Source organism: Acipenser ruthenus, chromosome 7, assembly GCF_902713425.1.
Source record: "Acipenser ruthenus chromosome 7, fAciRut3.2 maternal haplotype, whole genome shotgun sequence".
NCBI lineage: Eukaryota > Metazoa > Chordata > Actinopteri > Acipenseriformes > Acipenseridae > Acipenser > Acipenser ruthenus.
Window position 1 is genome coordinate 7,763,323 of NC_081195.1, and position 21,644 is coordinate 7,784,966.

Here is a 21,644-nt window from a genome sequence, read left to right on the forward strand (position 1 = left end):
CTATTCGTTATTTAACTTGGTTGTGACCCTATTAAGATGTGCATCTTATTTACACATTTCCAATGCTTACATCCTGGTAATAGGTTATAAATGGCACCTAAAATCAATAGTTTTATTCATTGTCCAAGCACTGAATTCCAGTAAAAATAGGTTTATTGTAATTTGTAACCACATTCGTAGTCTTTTATATTTCAAAAAGGTTATGTAAACAAGAAGCATAATAGAAATTACCCATTGTTTTTATACAACCTTTCAAGCATGTTGTGAATAACAAACAAAAAAGCGACTTTTTTTTTCTTTACATAACTAGATGACAAAAAACGCTTTGAAAACTAACATTTATGAACTGATCACTGCCATTGACGTGTTTGCTATGTTTAACATCTGGCAAGACTAAAGTAGCAGGTTTTTTCACAGCCTCTTGATACTTGCTTGTGAATTAGTTTTGATTCATCAGGTTCATCTGTCGGGCAGGTTTTTCTGCAAACAAACCACTCAAAATCATTACTTTGCCATCTGTGCTTCAGCTTTTTATAATTTTTCTTAATTGTGGAGCTGTGTTGCATGAATAGTGATTTGTAGGTTTATTATTTTATTCCTTTATAGCTTTGTTGTTTGCCCATCTGCCCCTTCTTTCCTGATTCTAGATAAATCATGTGACACTTGCCATTGTTACTGGTATGTTCTGTGCCAGGATCCTGGCTAAGATGTCATTGCTTTGTCTAATGGTTATCTGTGTGTGGTAAAGACAGTGAGTACAGAACCATAATTCCAGATGAACCGATCAAAACACTGAACTCTAGAACCAACTTACAATACTGTATCGCAAGACTTCTTTGGACTCAGAATCATAGCTAAACGCCTCCAAGCAAGCTCAAGACCAGTTGAGACAGCTGCAAATACAGTATTTAAATCCCATCACTCATCACTTATAAAGTATACCTAGTTTGGTATGAATTATAACCAAAATTGTGTATAATGGACACTACCAAGTTAACTATTTATAAAATTGATTTTATCCTAGTGCTCATATAATACTCAATTATATTCCTTTCACTTCTACCTTGATGCAACATGGAAATCATGGGCTAAAAATCACAAAACTAACATCAGGTGCACAATAAAATAAAAAAGAACCTAAATCTACATTGAAATGGCTTAATAACTGATTGTTTTGCATACTGTCTTTGGCAGCCACTTAAATTGTAGAAAAACTGTAGTTTGCAGTTTACAAATATCTTCCTCCTCCTCCTCCCCCCATCATAAAAAGTGTGGCTCCATTTTTTCTTGGGAGTCTTTCTGGTCCTGAGGTTTTGCCTCATAGAACAGAAGTAGATTGCGGGATATCATCTTGAGGTCCTGCTAAAGTCCCTGTCTGCTGCTTCTGGATGTGAATCCACCTCTGCTGTGTGAGCGGATCTGAACAGGAATGGTGAGACCTGGAAAGAATAGGAGTAAGAACAGAAACAAGTTGCATTAAAAACAAGTTCTGGGTATGCCTTGCAATTAGCACACTCTACTTTTGGTTTCTCATGATACCTTCTTGTCTGCAAATATGTAATTTATATTCACAACTTCCCACAAGACTGTAAGTCTTAAGCAATGCATAAGAGCAAAAGCAGTTCCTCTATTTGTAGGTGACATACACATGTCCTAAATCTAAAATACACAGCGCTAGCTGAAGGTATCCCAGCAGGTAGTAAAATAACTTCAATACTACATTTACATGCACAGACAATCAATCCTTTTGTAATTAATTGTTTTGAATGCAAAAAACAAATATACAAGGTTTAGTATACCAAACTCACGCCCATACCTGGAGCCAGCTGGTCTTCACTCTCCTCTTCCTCATCCTCGATTGGGGAGTGCCCCAGTGGGTGGTGGTGGAAAGAGTCTAAGAAAGAGGAGCTACTGATCCCCAGACTGATCCCAGTCACCCCAATACTGATAGAATCTGTAAAACAATACACAAGGCTGAAGGCAACAAACTGGCTTAAAACAGTAAACTAACTTCAGGTGTTCTGGTTATTGCAGATCCCCTTCACTTGTTTCACTGATTTAGTGTGTGCGATTCTAAACAAGTATCTACAGGCTCCCTATCTATTTCAACACTGTTTAACTATAGATCAAATATTTTGTGTCATTTTTGAGTTGATTAAGAATCTGTATAAATAGCCATTCGAAAAGATTATTTAAATTAAAGCAAGAACAGCAATTACAATTGCATGACTTCAAGAAAACAATGTCGAGGTCTTGCCGTGGCCAGCTTTTTCTCCTGACCTGAGTCCAATAGAACATCTGGGCCCAAATCACCAGTGCCATCTACAGGAGACGACCGCGACCAGCCAACCTTCATCAGCTGCAGCTGCACAGGAAGAGTGGCGGAACATCCCACAGCAGTCTATCCAGAGGTTCTTGCGTTAATTAAAATCATGTCTTTTCAAATATTTATAGATTCTTAATCAACTCATTTTGGCAATTTTAACTCAGCTCAAATACCAAACACCTGGCGTTTTTATGAAATCACATGACTTGAGCTCAGTATTTTGTTATCCCAAGGAACAATACAGTAATCCGTACAATACTCAAACAATCAACAAACCTATCTGCTCACTATTTAAAATATAAATAACATTATGTATGTGCCCAATGAGCTATTGATGTGAAACTTAGACTGGTGTGTTTTCATTGTGTATCAGTATATAGATAGATAGATAGATAGACAGATAGATATAATTTTCTTTTCAATGGGATACAGGGCTGGGATCAGGTCCACCCATGCTGTGGCTTATCTAGCTAATGCCATGGGGAATTTATTGATGCATTTAGAAAACGGCTCACAACTAGTTATATCACATGGTTAATTAAGCATGAAATATAAAATGTAAACACAAAAGAAAATGGCAAACTGAAAATGTCTGATAAGTTGTATAAGCGTAAGAGAATTTTTCCCCACGGCTTGTTCTATGCCAATATAAAAATTCAGTACTCGCTTAGATAAGCCCCAGTATGTTTGGATATTATACTCCATGGGACTTTATGCCAGCCCTTTTGTAAAGCACCCTTACCTGTACCTGCAGATCCCCTGCCTGGGCGGGTCTGGTTTATGTTATCGAGGACAGTAAAGGATCGTCGATAAGGAGTGTCCGACTGAAAAATAAACAAACATAATTAATAAAGAATATATATATATATATATATATATATATATATATATACACACAGACGTGCTCAAATTTGTTGGTACCCTTACAGCTCATTGAAATAATGCTTCATTCCTCCTGAAAAAAGTGATGAAATTAAAAGCTATTTTATCATGTATTCATGCATGCCTTTGGTATGTCACAGAATAAAGCAAAGAAGCTGTGAAAAGAGATGAATTATTGCTTATTCTACAAAGATATTCTAAAATGGCCTGGACACATTTGTTGGTACCCCTTAGAAAAGATAATAAATAATTGGATTATAGTGATATTTCAAACTAATTAGTTTCTTTAATTAGTATCACACATGTCTCCAATCTTGTAATCAGTCATTCAGCCTATTTAAATGGAGAAAAGTAGTCACTGTGCTGTTTGGTATCATTGTGTGCACCACACTGAACATGGACCAGAGAAAGCAAAGGAGAGAGTTGTCTGAGGAGATCAGAAAGAAAATAATAGACAAGCATGGTAAAGGTAAAGGCTACAAGACCATCTCCAAGCAGCTTGATGTTCCTGTGACAACAGTTGCAAATATTATTAAGAAGTTTAAGGTCCATGGAACTGGAGCCAACCTCCCTGGGCGCGGCCGCAAGAGGAAAATCGATCCCAGATTGAAAAGAAGGATAGTGCGAATGGTAGAAAAAGAACCAAGGATAACTGCCAAAAAGATACAAGCTGAACTCCAAGGTGAAGGTACGTCAGTTTCTGATCGCACCATCCGTCGCTTTTTGAGCAAAAGTGGGCTCCATGGAAGAAGACCCAGGAGGACTCCACTTTTGAAAGAAAAACATAAAAAAGCCAGACTGGAATTTGCTAAAATGCATATTGACAAGCCACAATCCTTCTGGGAGAATGTCCTTTGGACAGATGAGTCAAAACTGGAGCTTTTTGGCAAGTCACATCAGCTCTATGTTCACAGACGAAAAAATGAAGCTTTCAAAGAAAAGAACACCATACCTACAGTGAAACATGGAGGAGGCTCGGTTATGTTTTGGGGCTGCTTTGCTGCGCCTGGCACAGGGTGCCTTGAATCTGTGCAGGGCACAATGAAATCTCAAGACTATCAAGGCATTCTGGAGCGAAACGTACTGCCCAGTGTCAGAAAGCTCTGTCTCAGTCGCAGGTCATGGGTCCTCCAACAGGATAATGACCCAAAACACACAGCTAAAAGCACCCAAGAATGGATAAGAACAAAACATTGGACTATTCTGAAGTGGCCTTCTATGAGTCCTGATCTGAATCCTATCGAACATCTATGGAAAGAGCTGAAACTTGCAGTCTGGAGAAGGCACCCATCAAACCTGAGACAGCTGGAGCAGTTTGCTCAGGAAGAGTGGGCCAAACTACCTGTTAACAGGTGCAGAAGTCTCATTGAGAGCTACAGAAAACGTTTGATTGCAGTTATTGCCTCTAAAGGTTGTGCAACAAAATATTAGGTTAGCGGTCCCATCATTTTTGCCCATGCCATTTTCATTTGTTTTATTATTTACAATATTATGTTGAATAAAAAATCAAAAGCAAAGTCTGATTTCTATTAAATATGGAATAAACAATGGTGGATGCCAATTACTTTTGTCAGTTTCAAGTTACTTCAGAGAAAATTGTGCATTCTTCGTTTTTTGTGGAGGGGTACCAACAAATTTGAGCACGTCTGTATATATATATATATATGTATATATGTATATATGTATATATATATATATATATATTTTTTTTTTTTTAAATAAAAAAGGTTAGTTTATAGCAGGGTGCTGTGATGCACAAATTATTTTATTACCAACAACAAAATTACAAATTCAGATTGAAACAGTACAACAGTAGAAGAATACAATAAATAAATACAATAGAATCGTTATTGCCAGAGGAAGATTATATAAAGTACTCTGTCAACTGTGTGCTTTGGCAAGGCGTTGAAAACGGTACAGTGCCTTGAAGATGTGTGAGTGTTGTTTTGCTGTGCTGTGTGTGCAGTCTGTCATGGGGTGGCAGTGAATGGTACATTACCCTGAAGGTATGTGTGGTGTTGGGCCGCGAGTGGAGGTCTGGTCCCTGAAGCCTGTCTTGGAGAGGCAGGCTGCCCATGTCGTCGACCACCGCGCTGTGAGCTCGACTGGAGGTTCCACGGTGCTTCTAAACACAAACACAAGACATGCTTTAGCTGGGGAGTAAGAAATGTACATGTTAGTTAAATTAACGTGCACTGTACGTAAAATACGGATTTGGTGTGCATCAAGCCAGTGTGCTCTTGCAAATAACTAAGGTCATATATTTATTAATAGCAGGGTTTTGTTACAACAATCTGTAATTTTGAGTGTTCTCTCCCCCCACCATTATATACAAATTGTCCTGTAAGACCTGCACTTCAACAGCTGCGTCTACAAATTTCTAAATCAATTAAAAAGATTGTTCAAGTCTTTAAAGAAACAAACATCCAAGCATGCACACATCCCTACAACAAAACTAAAAACGGTATGTGCACAACATGACAGAAAACAACAATAGCCACTTTTAGCTGTACCTGCTGGTGGCGGCCAGTATGCGCTGGGTTCGAGTGCTCTGGTTCACACAAGCTGATCGGGGGCAGGCGATTGTTTCGGCTCAGGGGCATCAGCGGGGAAGACAACCGATCGCTCGCTGTGGGTCTGCAACACACAAACAGAACAAGCATGAAACAATTTGGCATTGGATCCAAATGTTTGAATCAAACATTTATTAAATCTTACTTTCTGATACTGTTGTGCAAGCTTGAAAATAAATGCCAAAAACAATATGCTAATTTAGTTAAAATGACATCACACAGTGTATAAATTAGCAGAAACAGGGTTAACAATCTATTTTGTCATTATACTAACACACCAGGTGAGGGAAACCCAATGGCTTGGTGAGGCGAAAAACATATGGAGGCAGTGATGTCATTAAGGCGCCATTAAAAACCCAATAACTACAGGAAAGCATGCTAATCTGCGCGTGATGTAATCATTTTAAAAAAGTGCATTATCAGTTCAGTTACCAGAGATGGATCCCTCCCAGTGCCTGTGGATGAGCTCTTCCATGCAGCCCACCAGCTCACTCCAGACGTCGTTGAAAACCTCATTCAGCACGGTCTCCTACTGCTTGTAAAAGATGTCTAATGCAACTCTCAATAAAACCTGGAATGGCTTAGACTACTAAGCAATGGGATTCTTGCCAGGCAGACTCAGAAATCGCTCTCGGACATACTCACAGTCGTGTTCCTCGGATGACTTCGTCCATGGAGCCAGGGGTCCCAGACTGGGACAGGCCGGGGGTGATGGGGTGCAGGGTGCGGGGAGGGGGGTTGCGGCGGCGGGCGGACTGCGGGGGGCGTGACAGGGAGGAGCTGCTCTGCTCCAGGGTGCGTCTCGGACGAGGCCGGCTGGACGGGACAGCGCTGGACCCAGGGCACAGGGGTGGCCTCTCCTCCGGCTCCCTGTGAACACAGGCACACACACAACACTGCTTATTGCGGTTACTTTGAAACTGAACCTTGCAGGCTCGCCACTACAGTAGGGGTGTCCAATCACGACCCTGGAGGGCAATTCCATTCCAAGTTTTACAGGTAAAATTATATAATTAACAACTTCCGGGTCTGGATGGAGGTTTGATTGGTTCAATTAAACCATTTAGAACAGGGTTGGAACAAAGATCAGGACTGGAAGGGCCAACTTTGGCCACCCCTGCACTACAAATTAGACAGACGTGATGTACTTTAACAGAGAATGGCTTATACAACACAATACAGTAATCTGTCGCATATCCGACTGCATTGGGACCAGAGTAAGGGCACATATGTAAAAAGGCGGATAAATGAACATTGCTGAAGAGATTGATCATGGCAGATAAACGGCTCAGGCAGATATGTGATGGGCGGATACGCAACGGATTACTGTACAATACAATGCAAACCTCATTTATTATGGCCCCTTTATGTAGGCATCACATAACTTTACAGCATTTATATATATATATATATATATATATATATATATATATATATATAGATTTGTCTAAGAGTCTAATGCGAACTAGTGACCAAAGCCAGATAAAAAGTCTACATAATAATACATTTTGTGCAGTTCTTTGTAACTGATTTCTACCAAAATTCACCTACTTTATTGTTAATATCTTCAATAGGATTTTAAGTTTTTCTATAAATAGACAACTATAAAACAACTTACCATTTTCAGTATGTTTAATTATTGTGACTGCTGATAAAAACTGGGAAATGTTGTTGCATCTATGGACTGCAAATACATTTTTAGATTTATACATCGCTCACCATTTATTTCGTTATCTGACCCACACATCAAAACAAAGAAAAAACATAGAAAATCACATTGAAAAAACAGTGCATTAGTGAAGGGCCCTTATACAGTACTAGATATAACTTGTACAACATGGCCTAACTGTGAATTAACCAAATTGGTTGATCATTAAATCATGTAAAAGGGAGCACTGTATGTATCAGTACATCATAGATTTCAACATGAGCTTTACACAAATGTAAAAGGTACTATATAGGCTTATAACTACAGCACTTGCAGCTTTTTTAAATGTAGTGAATGCTTGTTTCTGTATACGGCATGTCTGCAACAGCCTGTGTGAGCAGTGAAATGTATTAAATACTTGTTTCTGTATACTGCATGGCTGGAATGGCCCATGTGAGCTGTGAAATGTCTTGTTTCTGTATACAGCATGGCTCCAATGACCCACGCGAGTTGTGAAATGTATTGAATGCTTGTTTCCTGGAATGGCTCATGCGAGCTGTGAAAGCCGTACTGTGTTTTGTCCATGGCAGCCAGGTTCCTCTGTTGCAGGGGGATGCCGTGAATCACAATCAGGTCGTGCAGGTTGTAATGATGACCCCCTGCCCCAGCCTGGGCTCGGCTAGCCTGGGAAGAACAAACATCAAAGTGGGGACTCAGCGGCTTCTCCAGAAAATAAAACAAGGCAGCTGTGTTACATACGCTCAAAAACTAAATGTAAAAATGTATTATAGAAATTATTTTTGTATAATAAGGAACTAATGAATTTGCTTTCTGTATAAAAAAAATATATATTTAAAAAACAATGAAATATTTTATTCCAAAAACAAACAGGAGAGGTGGGGGGGGCGCGGGACATGCAAAATATACATATTTTTTTAAAAGAAAAAAACATATTTTTTTATTACTAAAACAATGGCTGTTACTGGAAGTACTTTTTATGTACCTAACCTGTTCCTCACTAGTTGCAACATTATTATATTTTTTTGTATCAAAAACATTACAATCTTTCAGATTTAACTGAATAGTTGGTTTGTTTTAGATTTTTCTGAGAAAGTCAAACAAAATGAGTAGAATAAAGTTCTGCCATCTCTCCGAATGGCTACTGATGGAAGACAGAGTTTTTGAAGAAAGGTGGATTGGTGGCCTTATGTTAGAAGACTCTTAGAAAAGAAAGTTTGTGTGGCGCGTAATAACTTCAATAAATCTGCAATAGGAAGGTTGCTCTATTCACAAAGATTACACTCATTAATTTAAGACTTACCATGACTGCTTTTGATTAATTCAATTATATGTGGTATAACAGTAGAAGCTAACAGTAGTCTTGAACAGTTTCATGAATATTAAATCTTAAATAACTCTTCAATCAAGACAGACTTTAAAAAAACATATGCCAGTGTGAAAAGTTCCCAGCACTACAGTAATGTGCATTTAAAATAGCACTCAATAAGAGCTGCACTCTTGGGTAAATGGGGCTAATGTTTGGACCATTAGTTTACAATTAGGACTTGGTTTTTGAGCCATCTTTCTTGACTGTGGTACAGGTGTCCATTGCTGAAAGAGTGTAATGCTTTGAACAAAGTTACATACTTTAGAAGGCTTTCTCCTCGTTTTGGATTTCCGTCTGGATGTGGACTTTGAACTCTTTGAGTTTGCGAGTGAGAAGATAAGAGAGAGTGAGAAAATAAAAGGGACAGACAAGGAGAGAGAGAGACAATAACAAGGTGGTGTGGTGTGGAACAGAACAGAGTGGAAAGGAATGGAATAAATCCAGGGTAAAGAAGAAAAGAAAAAAAGATTAAGTTAATGAAATGAAAAACTTTGGAGGATGAAAACAAGAAGAAGAAACATTTTTAATAGATTGGAACTGGGAAAAAGATTAACCAGTTCTACGAGTCTTATTTACCACAGCTCACTGAATCTGTTATGAAGGCAAGTAGTGACCTTTTTTTTACCATTTTAAATGTGCAGACATTTTACATTTCCCCATGCTTTTCCCATGCTAAAACAATTAAATAATTATGCTTACCATGCTTAACCCTGTTATATGTTCACAATTATTTTACCATTTGTTATTTCAAACACTCATTCATAACATATACAGAAGGAATACACATGCTTTTACTACACCTTTATCATGATTTCCCACAATAAACCTTTAAAAGGCTCAGCACCAGCTATCCCTGAGATTGTCAGTGATCTCTGAGGGAGGACTCACCTGTGATTGCAGGTTGGGGGTAAAGGGGGGCACTCTGGACTGGGTCACTCGGGGCAGAACCACAGGCAAGGCAGAAAACAGCATGAAGGGGCTCTCCGAATCCACCCTGGACGTGGCTATGGTCACTGCATTTCTCTCGTCGTCTGCAGAAACAATAACAGCGACACATTAATTCAATAATGCACACGTTAATAAAAACTCGGAATCTCTCTGAATATGGTAACTCAAGCAGGAATCTAACAAGATTATGTCTATATAACCAAGTTAGGGCTCAGTTCAATAAATAAATACACTTTGCCACATCTGCGCTGGTGACGTACGGTGCTTGTGAAAGCGCATTCTCAGCTCAGTTACCAGAGATGGATCCCTCCCAATGCCTGCGGATGAGCTCCTCCATGCAGCCCACCAACTCCCTCCAGACATCATCAAACACTTCGTCCAGCACGGCCTCCTTCATGCAGCGGTAGGGGGATATGGGTGGGAACCCCAGCCTGTGTCTCCGTGTGAGGCAGCCTAGCCTCTTCTCAGCAGCCTCCTCATCCCTGGGGGGGCAATCAGTGAATGGGGCAGATTTTCAAAGCATTATCTCCACATACAATTCAGCAAAATGAAGTCCCACCATATGAAAAAATAAACTGTGATCACATTCTCCAACACATTAGCACTATATTGAGTCCACCCTGACCCAGTCTCATAGTAAATGAACAGTAAATCACAATATAGTCATTCAAAGTCATGTGGTACAACAAAGTCACCATGATCACCATTATAAGTTTTGGCTTGGGCAAGACCCAGAAATCACCCAGTTAGCTCAGGATTTTGGACAAATGTGCATAGCATGGCCAATTGTATCGCTAATAAAAACATTTTTGTAAAGGTTTGGTCTGGGATTTGATAACATTTGCGTTATACTTACATGTCCTTACAATCGAAAGCTAAGTACTCCTCCATCAGACCCTCTGCTGCAATCACCCTGGTGTCCTCTTCGGGGTCCCGGGAGCCATCGTACTGGGAGGAGGGACGTCTTGATGTTTCACGGTCTTTGCCAGAGCGGGGTCTGGAGAAAGGGGCCTTCCTCCCCACAACACTCAACCTGAGAATCCACCAAACAAAAAACAAACAAACAAAAAAATATATATATATATATTCTGAATATATATATGTCTGCCTAATTTTGAGGCAGCATTGCAGAAGCATTTTGTTAGATATTCAGAAATGCATTTTTATGAATTTCATTTCCCAGAACTTTACAGGTTTATAAACACTGGTACGAACCCTAATTCAGATGGGATGAATAAATGGATGGAATCATTAGTACATACGAAGAAAGAAAGATGCATGCTCCTCCAAATTATAGGGATACTTTGGGATACTTACTCTGTGGATTCCCGCTCCCTGTGACTGACACCTGGTGCTCTGGATGCTGGACTCCCAGGGGTAGAATACCACCTATATCCTTCATCAGTCGGGGTTACTACCTGAGAGCCCAGTATCCTAAAGGGACAAACAGCAGAGACAGCACCATAATATTTTGACTTTGCTTTCACTTTTCTGAGGAAAAGTTGAGTGCAGTGCTTTTCTGTAAATGTGTGTGTGTGTGTGTATTTTTAATTTTTTGTATAAGTTTAATGATAGACTAAGCACAGATCAAGCCAGAAAAGTTTGATTATAGGGAACAATTTGTATTTCCTCATAGCAGTTTGAGCCATTCCAAACTACTGTAAAAGTTGGATCGTCTTAAATTGCTAGATCTACACTTAATGCTTCATGATAGGTCACATCCATGAAAGCCAGCAGATCTGCTGGTGTAAACACACGCAAACATTATAACAGGGCAGAGGAGTGACTCAAGTGCTTTGTGTTTCGTAAAGGGGGGAGGGTTTACCTGAGGTGTGGGAACCGTGACTTCCACTGCTGGCACTCATCCTGTAGACCACACATCTGTGCGATCGCTGTGCCCTCGTACAGCAGCTCATCAATCTCCTCAAACATCTGCTGCACCTGCCGCGAGGCCGCCTTGTCAAACTCCTACACACATTAACATTGTCTTAGTAATTGCAAATGTGAAACAATGCTTCCAGTAATAAAGGCAGAGATGTTGGTGGTAGGCCTACAGTATACAGGGCTTTCCCTTTGACTCTGCTGTCCTGTACTCACATCGTAGCCCCAGGAAAATACAGAGCTGCGTTCTGTGGAGACCCCGGTCCCAGTGTAACTCTGGATGGCAGACCAGGAGTTTGCAATGTCAGCTCCAGTGACTGTCTGGCAGTCCTCTGAGGACTCACTGAAGGGACAAATCCAGGAGAGAACAGTTTTGCAACAGTACAGTTTGGTCAAACATTTTTTGTTTTTCTTGTGAAGCAAATAATTTTATTTGTATTTACCAAGTTTCTTTGTAGTACTACAGTATATCTTAGTGTTTAATGTTACGGTTAACAGTGTAACTTGAAACAGGCTGCATTTATGCAGAATCATCAGGAAATGTTAATAAAACGTAAACAAAAATGACAGCAATACATTTCTAAAACGCAAATGTAAGAAGTCCTCAGACCCACATTTTTCATCTCCCATCCGCTCCCCTCATATTATCGTTCTGTGCCTGAGTCTCCCCCACTCAATCAAACAAAAAGAAGTTGGTCCCCGCCCTTCACAGAAGCAGCACCTCGTGACTGTTCAGAGCACGCTGTCAGGGGTGTACGGCTCACACTGGGAAGTCCAAGAAGGATTATTTAGATGACTGAGGCCCAAGTTGTTTTTTTTATTTTTAAAAGATTATTTTGCCTAATACCTTCATCAATCTTATAACAATGTGATGAGGAAGGCTAGACGAAACGTTTGTCTGCTTGACTTCACATTTGCCTAACTCCAAGCACAGTATTTCCTGTCTTTTGGAATATCATCCTAATAATGGTGTTACCTGCTGTAGGTGGAAACAGCCTCTTTCACATCATGTAAAAAGCTGTCTGGGAGAAACTCATCATCAATGTCCGGCAGAGGGTGGTGCTCTAAACTACTTCTAGATAGGCCACGTCTGGAAAAAAAAAAATTGTTATAGTTACTGAAAGGATTAAAATATCCTGCTGTACAGCGATGAAAACAAGGCTCCTATTGCATAGCTGTTTGACCCAATCCTGTTCAAAAGTTTAACAAGCCACACCTGAGCTTGTTACCTATACACTGGGGCCCATAGAGCTCATATTAAAACCAGGAATTAGACAATAGGAGTCTTATTTTCATCTTTGCAGTATATGGTTCATTACTAGTCTGTACTAGTTACATATTAAAGGAACGTATTGCCATATATGTGTTTTTGTCAATAATTTGTTAAGTCGTGGAGCCGTAATGCACCTGCCAACCAAGAACCTGATCTACCGTCTTGAGACTGAAACCATGGAGACTTTTTTTTTGTATATTTAAAATACATATACTGTATATTCCATATAATATAGAATACATGTCAAAGACGCTAGCTGTAATTAATATGTGTTCATGCAAAGGTTAGCCTATTTACCCAAAACAGAGTGTGTGATGGCAGGTGTTTTATTCTAACCCATGAAGGTCAGTGGTTCCTCGTTTTAAATCTTGGCAATGCATACAGATTGAAATCGACATATTACACTCACATTTCGAGGTTATGCGACACGGACTTTCTGTTGTATCTGGAAATCATTCTTTTGTTAGTGCCTTTTTTATTATTACATCGTTATCCCCGAGTCTTCCTTCTGCTCGCTATCTGCTGAACCCCGGCCCCGCTGCCTCCTTAGCCGGGGGTGTAGCATCCTATCTCGTTCTTACACTCGCCCTACTCGAGTCCCTGGTCCGATAAAGGCCTACCACTCAAGTCTAAATATTCAAATGTATATTTTTAAAACAATAACACGACCCAACAGCGCAAACGAGAACTTGTGGAATGTAACGGGTTACATGTCTTTTATATTGATTTTATGATAAGGTGAGTAAATCTGCACCTTTAAATGTTTTCATCCTTCCACCCTGAAAGTCTGACCATAACAACAACAACTGGGGTGTCATGGATACCTAACCTCGCCTCTACCGCCTAGCCTACTGGGAGTAGTAGTTTTTTGCGTTATTCGCGACGGCAAAGATAACGCAAGAGCGAGGTGGAAAATAACTTCAAGTCCCTGTATGCACAGCGATAACGGCACAGCAGTTCTTTATGGGAAGTCTAGTTTTTTTTTTTTGGTAATACTTCGGAATGAAGGAACCGCGTATACAGTTTTCTGAACTTTTAGTGCGGAGTATGGTGTTTCGCTTATACTGTTCGAAATGTACCGACTCTCTTCTGGTTCACCTTCATATTTCCATTTCAATCAAAAACTATTTCTCAATGTACTCTTACACTTCATATTATGTAAAACAGGGCAACTAGAATGTGACGTTGCATTTGATAATTTTATTTAACATAGCACGTGTGCGGTTTTTAAGTTTAGTGGGCGCAATTGACTGAAGAAAAAAAAAAATCCTGCAAAGACGTACTAAATTATCCACAATAATAACTTCATAAATTAATGTACTGATGAACACACCCCAAGTTCAAAGCACACAAACTCGGAATCAAGCTGGTAATAACACAAGCTCTGTAGAAAATAATCATTATTTTTAGTCAATAATGTTTGGTCTACGTTGCCCAGTGTTGCTGTGCTCAGATGCATGATATTGACCTCTGTTCTCAGTGAGACCACTTTTTAAACATAATTGTTTCCATGTCTAAGGGAATACAAGTTCTTTACATACTACAAAGTTTGAGAAGGTAAATTACATGGTGTGGTTTATATTTTTATGTGGTTGAAGTTAGAGATGGCATGCACTTAGACTCATGACTTCTGAGATACTTAGTCCTGTGCTCAGTTAGCACTAAGAGTGATTTCTAGAATTCATGAAACCGTATCCGTTTAGCCCAGGTCTGCTAAACACTAAAACATGTCTCTCTGTGTCTTGTTGTCTAGGCCCATGGGTTTGAGATCATCTGCTCTAAATGCATAAAACGATCGTCCAAGCCAGGCGCCCCTGTGTGCAATAATCCCCTTTGGAAAGTATTCCTTAATAGCCTCAAGAAAAACGACTGTTTTAAAGTGAGAGTCACTTTTTGTTTTTCTTGCTAACATTCAGCTGAAATTCCCCCAACCACCACTAGAGGGTCTTTGGCACCCATGGTGTCTCTCAGCTGCTTTTCCAATAAAAAAAAAAAAAAAGAAAAAGAAGAGGAAGAAGAAAACCATTTTGGGACTCAGCTGTGCACCAGGTAGCATTGGATTCCTTTCCTAACCAAACTGTGAAACCCTTGAAGTCAAACCCTGATCACATACCAGTCTCCTGCAACAGCGTGTCAGAGATGACAGAGATCATGTCATGTGCTGTCAGTGGTCTCTGTTAATAGGGACGCTCACTTTATTAACAGCGAGGCCTTTAATCAGCCCATATTCCGTTCCAAGCATGCTCTATAAACCCTGTTTATTTACAGTTCACACAATCAGTTACTATCTGATCTGTGCACTGCGTACGTATAGTACAACAACAACCTTTGATTGAAGTAACAGCTGTAGTTGTCTCAAGGAGTTAAATGCTGTTACTGCTGTTTATCACGATGGGCTTTGGCCTCTTGATGCTCTTAACATTGCTTTAGTACAGTACGGATACATTTATATAAAGTAGGTATGCACCCAAGTATTAACAGAACAGCCCTTTTTATTATAATTTTGCTTTTATATCCGGCAGTTCTGCTATTGTGAAGTTTATTCCCATTAGCTTTGATGCTGGTGGAAAATTCTGGGGGGACAAAACTCAGATCTGATCTGATTAAGCCACACACTGAAAAGCATGAGGTCAAAACCTTTTGTCATCCAGCTCGTGGATCTGGAATCCTCTCTAGACCAGCCTCCTCAAACAAGGTGATTAGGCACAGCACTCTAAAACGAGATAATCATTCTTTTGTCAGCAGCAGCCACAGCTTTCAATGAGCTGAATAGCAATGTGAAGTGCTTGTATTGGTTTTGTATGCATGCATGTACTTCTCTTTCAGAGATGCTTAACTATACAGAATATTGCCTTGTAATTATGCTTGGTAATTGCAGTGTTTTGCATCATCTTGCAGCCATCTTGTAAGCGCGATGGGATTATCTCGAGGGTCCTTAGCTCTGTTAAATCTGCAAACACAATTTATTTGGAAGTGTTGCCAAGCTAGCGAACACACTTTGCATCCCGTATGAAAAAATGAAAAATCTGAAAACAAATCTCCCAAACGTTTTCGATCACATTGACGGCTGTTTCGTCAAATGAAATAAGGTTTCACAGTTTGAGGAGGTTTACAAACACAAAATATGTGAGTTAAAGTTTGAAAAGGGCCCAATTTTAAGGTGATGTATCAATATTATTAGTTATATGTGAAATATGAGGTAAAACAACCTGGACGAACTCAAAACAGTTAGGCTTAAGTATACTACAGCACTACACTAAGCTGCTGTATTGTTAACTCTAGTGTTGGTCTCTGCTAGAGAGTATGTGTTTTTATATGGGCTGCCTGTCTTCACATGCTTGCCAGCTCCTACGTGTCGGTGCCCTTGGTTACAAGGAGACGCTATGCCAGGTGTCTGTGACAGGATCTTTGCATGGCTGATACAGTCACTGTTGAATGTGGTTCAGTGATGGGATATGAAGTGTTTCACCTGCAAATGCTTCTCCTTCACTTGAGCGTGCGTCCTGGAAAGGCACAGTTCCCAAACAGACACCCCCGCCCTCAATGAGATCACGGAAACAAGCTGCTCAGTGCTGCAAAGATATTAAAACCTTATTTTTTAATTATCAGATATAACAATGCGTTTAGTCTGAACTGCAGTTTAGATGTGATTATATTAAGTCCGAAATGACAACTATTTGAATTTTTAATAAAATAGTTCACTGATTTTGAAGGAAGCTAAACAAATTTTCACAAGGGACCGAAGTTTAATGTTACAGCACAGTGCTCAAAAGACATTTTGATCTGGTGGCACAGTGGGTTAATTCAATAAATGTTCATGCCTTTCACCTGGGTTCAGCTCAAGAGAAATTTGTTTGAAGGCCTCAGCTTAGCACCCATGAATAGTAGCTGTTTCATCCACAGCACAAAACCAGTTGGAGGTGGGCAGGCGGGCTGCAGGCAGGCAGCAGCCAATAGTACTATTCACCAGCTGCACTTTCTGACCCTCTCCAATAAGTGCCTAATAATTCAAACATTTTCAAGTGCGTTATACAAATCCAGTTACAAAACCAAGACTCTTCAGCAAACAAGAGTAAATATATAATGCACCAGCCCAGCCGCTGAGTCACATGGGTCTCTGCTTGTTAGATCCACCTGTTAGGACGTGCTCGCTTATAAAGTTCTAGAGCACTTCACCTCACCCTGTTTCCACGGCAACCTATCGAAATAGAGGCCAACCTTCAGGCTGGCTGATAAAAAAATAAATTAAAACAAAACACAGCACACACAAAGGGCAAGGAAGGAAGCCAGAGAAGACAGTGTTTGTAAAGCATGATGCGCTCCTTCACAGTCTACATCCGACTGAACCACTTGCCCCTGCTGTTGTTTTGTTTTTGACAAGGAAAATAAAGTAAGTGACGTTTCGATTATTTTGCTGATGGTGGCGGCTTCTTGAGTTGATGATGAATGCCCGTTCTCCCTGGAATCTCTCACCCTGGTGTGCCGTTGATGGGAACGGCTTTGCTGGTGCCACACACTGACCAAGGCCAATGTAAGAAATGGGGATAGGATCTTCCAGGTGAGTCTATGATTCAGCGGAATCTCAGGGTGAAATCTGCTTGAACACAGAGTTAGTGTTTTTAAACAGTTGCAGGTGTAGTGTTTTGTTTTTATATTCAATTGGGACTTCTCATGTTGGCTTTTCTGATTGGCAACAAGGATAGTGTTTTTAAGATGTTTTAAAGGGTGGCGTTACCCTTATAAAAGTTTCCTATTGTAAAAGCACAGCAAAGTGTAATAAAGCACAGTGAAAGCATGATATGCCATAGGTAAGCATTGTAAAGCCCATAGAGGTAAGATAAAGCATATTAAAAAACATTTAAAAAATCATCAACCTCATTGCAAAGCAGCGACCCCTACTGGTCAGACACCCAGCAAGGTCAGATGGAGACAAGTCAGGCTGGGCATCTCTTACAGGAATTGGCTTGACAGAGGGAACAGAGGGTGGACCTTGATCAGTATACGGGGTTTGCAGTGGTGAGGCAGCGTTCAAATTGGGCATTACAGGCAAGGCAAAACCAGGAGTAAAATAATTTGAGAAGAACTGCTGGAGTGCTGTTGCCATCTAACCACGTGCTTTATTGTTGCATCGGGATGCAGAGCTGGGAGGTGTCGGACTGCGCCCCTGAATGTATCCCAACACGCCTGGGAACCCCAACACAGCACCCCCTACAGACTCTCCAATGGCACCGACAAGAGCTCGGACTACCAGAGTGGGACGAAGCCTGTGGTCTCCATAGTAACGCCGCTCTCACTAGGTAATCATATCCAATTTAAATGTGAAGGGCCTGGAAAGTTGCAACCGGATTAGATAAAAAGCATTCCCTAATCTTTGACACCAAACTAAAACTGAAAAAATAGATGCATTTTGAGAAACCTTCAAACGAGAAAGTGCTAAGCCAGGGCAGAAAAGGGTGGCTATTTTATGAGTGTCATGTTTATTTGTTTGAAACAGGGTGAATATAATTGTTCAAATGTAAGGCATTGCTGATACGTTTGCTTAACGTGTTGTTAAACCTCTCTCTGCTGTGCTTGTCAGGGAGTGCTGTGCAGAACGACACTGCAGTGCTGGTCCCCTCAGTGCCCGAGAGGCCGGTGGTCCGGGGGGGCTACGTCACGGCCCAGCAGGTCTACAACTTTCTGAACGCCGAGGCCGGAGAGCCAGCCCTGCACAACCCAGACTACATCCTGATCCTGGACTGCCGGAGCACTGAGCGGTAACCTCACACTCACTTACACATATACTGTACTGACAACACACCCACTCTCACACACTGACAACACATACTCACAAACACACTCACACACACACTGACAACACCCACTCACACACACACACTGACAACACATACTCACAAACACACTCACACTCACACACACACACACTGACAACACATACAAACACACTCGCACACTGACAACACATACTCACAAACACACTCACACTCACACACACACACACTGACAACACATACAAACACACTCGCACACTGACAACACATACTCACAAACACACTCTCACACACACACACACACACTGACAACACATACTCACAAACACACACACTGACAACACATACTCACAAACACACTCACACCCACTCACACACACACACTGACAACACATACTCACAAACACACTCACACTCACACACACACACACTGACAACACATACAAACACACTCGCACACACACACTGACAACACATACTGACGACACATACTCAAACACACACACTGGCAACACGTACTCACACACTAACACAACACAGCCCCATTCCTAACAACGCCTGAAGCTGGGTCCTGCTTGTGCGTCTCTCTCGGCAGGTACAAGCAGTCGCATATGGTGACGGCGCGAGTCAGCCTGACAGTTCTGCACCCGGAGCTGGGCTGCCTGATCACCAGGAGCCAGCTGCAGGAGTACTCCATCATCCTACTGTACGGGGAGGAAGGGGACAGAGCAGATGAGGGCTTCACCCCAGCCTTACAGAGGATCCCTGTGGCGTACCATGGTAAAGGTGTAGCAAAGGCATAGTATAAGCATGATGAATCACAGAGATTATACTGTAAAAACAACCAAAAATAAAACAAAACAGTTAACTGTAAAAAATATGGGAAAGAATTAGTAAACTACCAAAATACAGATGGGTGGGAAACTTTTATAAGGGCACACAGAGTATCTACCCTTGGGTAGACAAAGTGGTTATGCTTTCCAGTGTTAAGAACGTTAAGAACCAGTGCACACTGTTAATACATAACGTTACTATCAACTTTCTTTTTATTCTAAAGTCTGTTCTACATTCTCTCTCTCACTAGGAGGCAACTGAGAAGTGGCCATGCACCTCTTTGCTGCCCTTCACAGATGGAAAGAAGATTGCCATTGCATAGCAGTTTGATCCATTCCTGGTTTTACTAAGAGTTTAACAAGACACACCGAGCTACTGATACACTGTGGTTAATCAAGCTTGTAGCAAAACCTGGAATGGGGGAACTGCTCTTATTTCCATCCCTGTTTCACCAAGGCTTCTCCATTGTCCCCCTGCAGGTGGTAGCAAAGAGGTGTCAAGGGGACTCCACAGCCCTCCTGGAGACCAGTGCTCTTGTTGTTTAACATAGCCTGTTCCGTTCTCTCTCTGCAGGTGGCAGCAGAGAGTCTGCGGGGGACACACCCACCCTGCAGCGCTGTTTCTTCCAACTCAGCTCTCTGGGGATGGACCCTGTGGTCCTCCAGGGGGGGTATGCGGCCTTCTCCCGCCTCTACCCTTTCCTGTGCACCGCCACGATGATCCTGCTGGAGTCTGAGCGCCGGGCCCTCACCATCTACCCCTCGGAGATCCTAGAGGGGGCGCTGTACCAGGGCTCGGCCAGGCAGGCGTCAGACTACCGCATCATCAAGAACCTGCACATCACCCACGTGCTGAACGCCACGGCTGAGTGCCCCGACGCCTTCCCCAGCACGCTGCGCTACCTCCACCTGCGGCTGAACGATGACACGCACCAGGACGTGGCCGAGAGCTTCCCTGCCGCCACACGCTTCATCACCCAGGCACTGCGGGCCGAGGGGGGGCGGGTCTTGGTGCACTGTAGCCTGGGGCGCAGCCGCAGCTCCGCCCTCACCCTGGCCTTCCTCATGGAGCACCGCCACTGGACCCTGCGGCACGCCTACCAGTGGCTGAAGGAGCGCCGGGCCTGCGCTGCCCCCAACGACGGCTTCCTGAGGCAGCTCCTCACCTATGAGGAGAGGCTCTTTGGGAAGAAGCTCACCGACCTGCAGGACATTCGGGTCTAGGGTTGGCATGACAGGGGGGGGGGGGGGGGTTATTCACTAAATAACCAGACAGGACATGGGTATCTATAGCCAGGGTCCCATTCTTCTAACCTTGCCAAGGATCTTCTGCAATGTATCCATATGCCACGAGGACAGGAGTTCAAAGGGAACAGCAGGGATCAAACTAGAATGTCTGATGGAGGAATGTAAAGGACGCTCGCGGCAACCTCAAACTGCACTAAAAAAAAACTACAAAGCACAAAAAACAAACAAAAGGCTGACAATAATTACCATCAGAGAGATATTTTTAAATGGGAATTATACAGGAAAGTGATACATACAGGTGGTATTGCGCCATTGTGTAATGCCCGGTTTTCAGACTGGATTGTAGACTGCAGATGGAACCTGCCACAGACAACCCCAGTTTAACTTTTTGAGCAAGATGATAATTCTGGACACTGTCTAATATGGGGCAATGTGTAATGATAGAATACATAGTTAAACTTTAACAGACTTGTTTGATAACTGTCTAAATTAAGATAACATGTTCCTTGTAACAATAAGTAGTGTTAACAAAACAATACAAACTTGTTTTTTCTTTACCTATGACATTGTGATAGGAAACACAGAATATTTTCCACATATATTGTACAGTAAGAAGCTTATTAAACATGTAAAGGTATATGTTTTTTAAACAGTATGGGATACCCATTTAAACGTCATTGCTCTAAAATGTTGCTTTGCTTGATTTCTAATAGCGCTTGTCTTGTGTAGTCAGTATGTGGCACTGTATGTCAGGGTGACTCAGAATCCAATCAAATCTGTCATTAAGAGTTTCTGCTCGAAAAGACTGAAAGCGCAGTAGATAGTTCATTTCATACAGAATACTTTAGATACACACCACTGTATTCAAAACCAA

At 41.5% G+C, this 21,644-nt stretch overlaps 2 protein-coding genes across 3 annotated transcripts; one reads left to right on the forward strand and one right to left on the reverse strand.

The window, feature by feature from the left end:
* Window positions 1-135: 135 nt before the first annotated feature.
* fam149b1 (family with sequence similarity 149 member B1) lies at window positions 136-13,868 on the reverse strand. Of its 2 annotated transcripts, XM_034026796.3 has the most exons (16): window positions 13,328-13,868; window positions 12,622-12,735; window positions 11,862-11,988; window positions 11,590-11,732; window positions 11,082-11,198; window positions 10,621-10,797; window positions 10,059-10,246; window positions 9,705-9,847; window positions 9,077-9,130; window positions 8,001-8,113; window positions 6,427-6,651; window positions 5,722-5,845; window positions 5,208-5,333; window positions 3,069-3,150; window positions 1,817-1,954; window positions 136-1,439 (listed from the first exon to the last, which is right to left on the reverse strand). In XM_034026796.3, the coding sequence occupies exons 1-16, from the start codon at window positions 13,372-13,374 to the stop codon at window positions 1,363-1,365; spliced, it is 1,995 nt and encodes a 664-aa protein (XP_033882687.2). In that variant the 5' UTR covers window positions 13,375-13,868; the 3' UTR covers window positions 136-1,362. The 2 variants fall into 2 exon arrangements, with proteins under 2 accessions (XP_033882687.2, XP_033882688.2); XM_034026797.3 differs by lacking the exon at window positions 9,077-9,130 and having other exon boundaries at window positions 13,328-13,867.
* Window positions 13,869-17,140: 3,272 nt separating this feature from the next.
* LOC117415734 (serine/threonine/tyrosine-interacting-like protein 1) lies at window positions 17,141-21,640 on the forward strand. Its single transcript, XM_034026459.3, has 5 exons — window positions 17,141-17,476; window positions 18,058-18,215; window positions 18,497-18,674; window positions 19,285-19,469; window positions 20,097-21,640. The coding sequence occupies exons 1-5, from the start codon at window positions 17,457-17,459 to the stop codon at window positions 20,744-20,746; spliced, it is 1,191 nt and encodes a 396-aa protein (XP_033882350.1). The 5' UTR covers window positions 17,141-17,456; the 3' UTR covers window positions 20,747-21,640.
* Window positions 21,641-21,644: the final 4 nt, after the last annotated feature.

What these genes read in the sequence shown, in the direction of transcription:
- fam149b1 (XM_034026796.3), bottom strand. Translation starts at nt 13,374, where the DNA reads ATGATTTCCAGATACAACAGAAAGTCCGTGTCGCATAACCTCGAAAT. An exon ending in GTGTCGCATAACCTCGAAAT is followed by an intron (nt 12,736 to 13,327) that starts GTGAGTGTAATA and finishes TTTTTTTTCCAG; the next exon opens with ACGTGGCCTATCTAGAAGTA. An exon ending in GCTTTCGATTGTAAGGACAT is followed by an intron (nt 10,247 to 10,620) that starts GTAAGTATAACG and finishes TTGCCCCCCCAG; the next exon opens with GGATGAGGAGGCTGCTGAGA.
- LOC117415734 (XM_034026459.3), top strand. Translation starts at nt 17,457, where the DNA reads ATGGGGATAGGATCTTCCAG. An exon ending in ATGGGGATAGGATCTTCCAG is followed by an intron (nt 17,477 to 18,057) that starts GTGAGTCTATGA and finishes ATCGGGATGCAG; the next exon opens with AGCTGGGAGGTGTCGGACTG. An exon ending in GATCCCTGTGGCGTACCATG is followed by an intron (nt 19,470 to 20,096) that starts GTAAAGGTGTAG and finishes CTCTCTCTGCAG; the next exon opens with GTGGCAGCAGAGAGTCTGCG.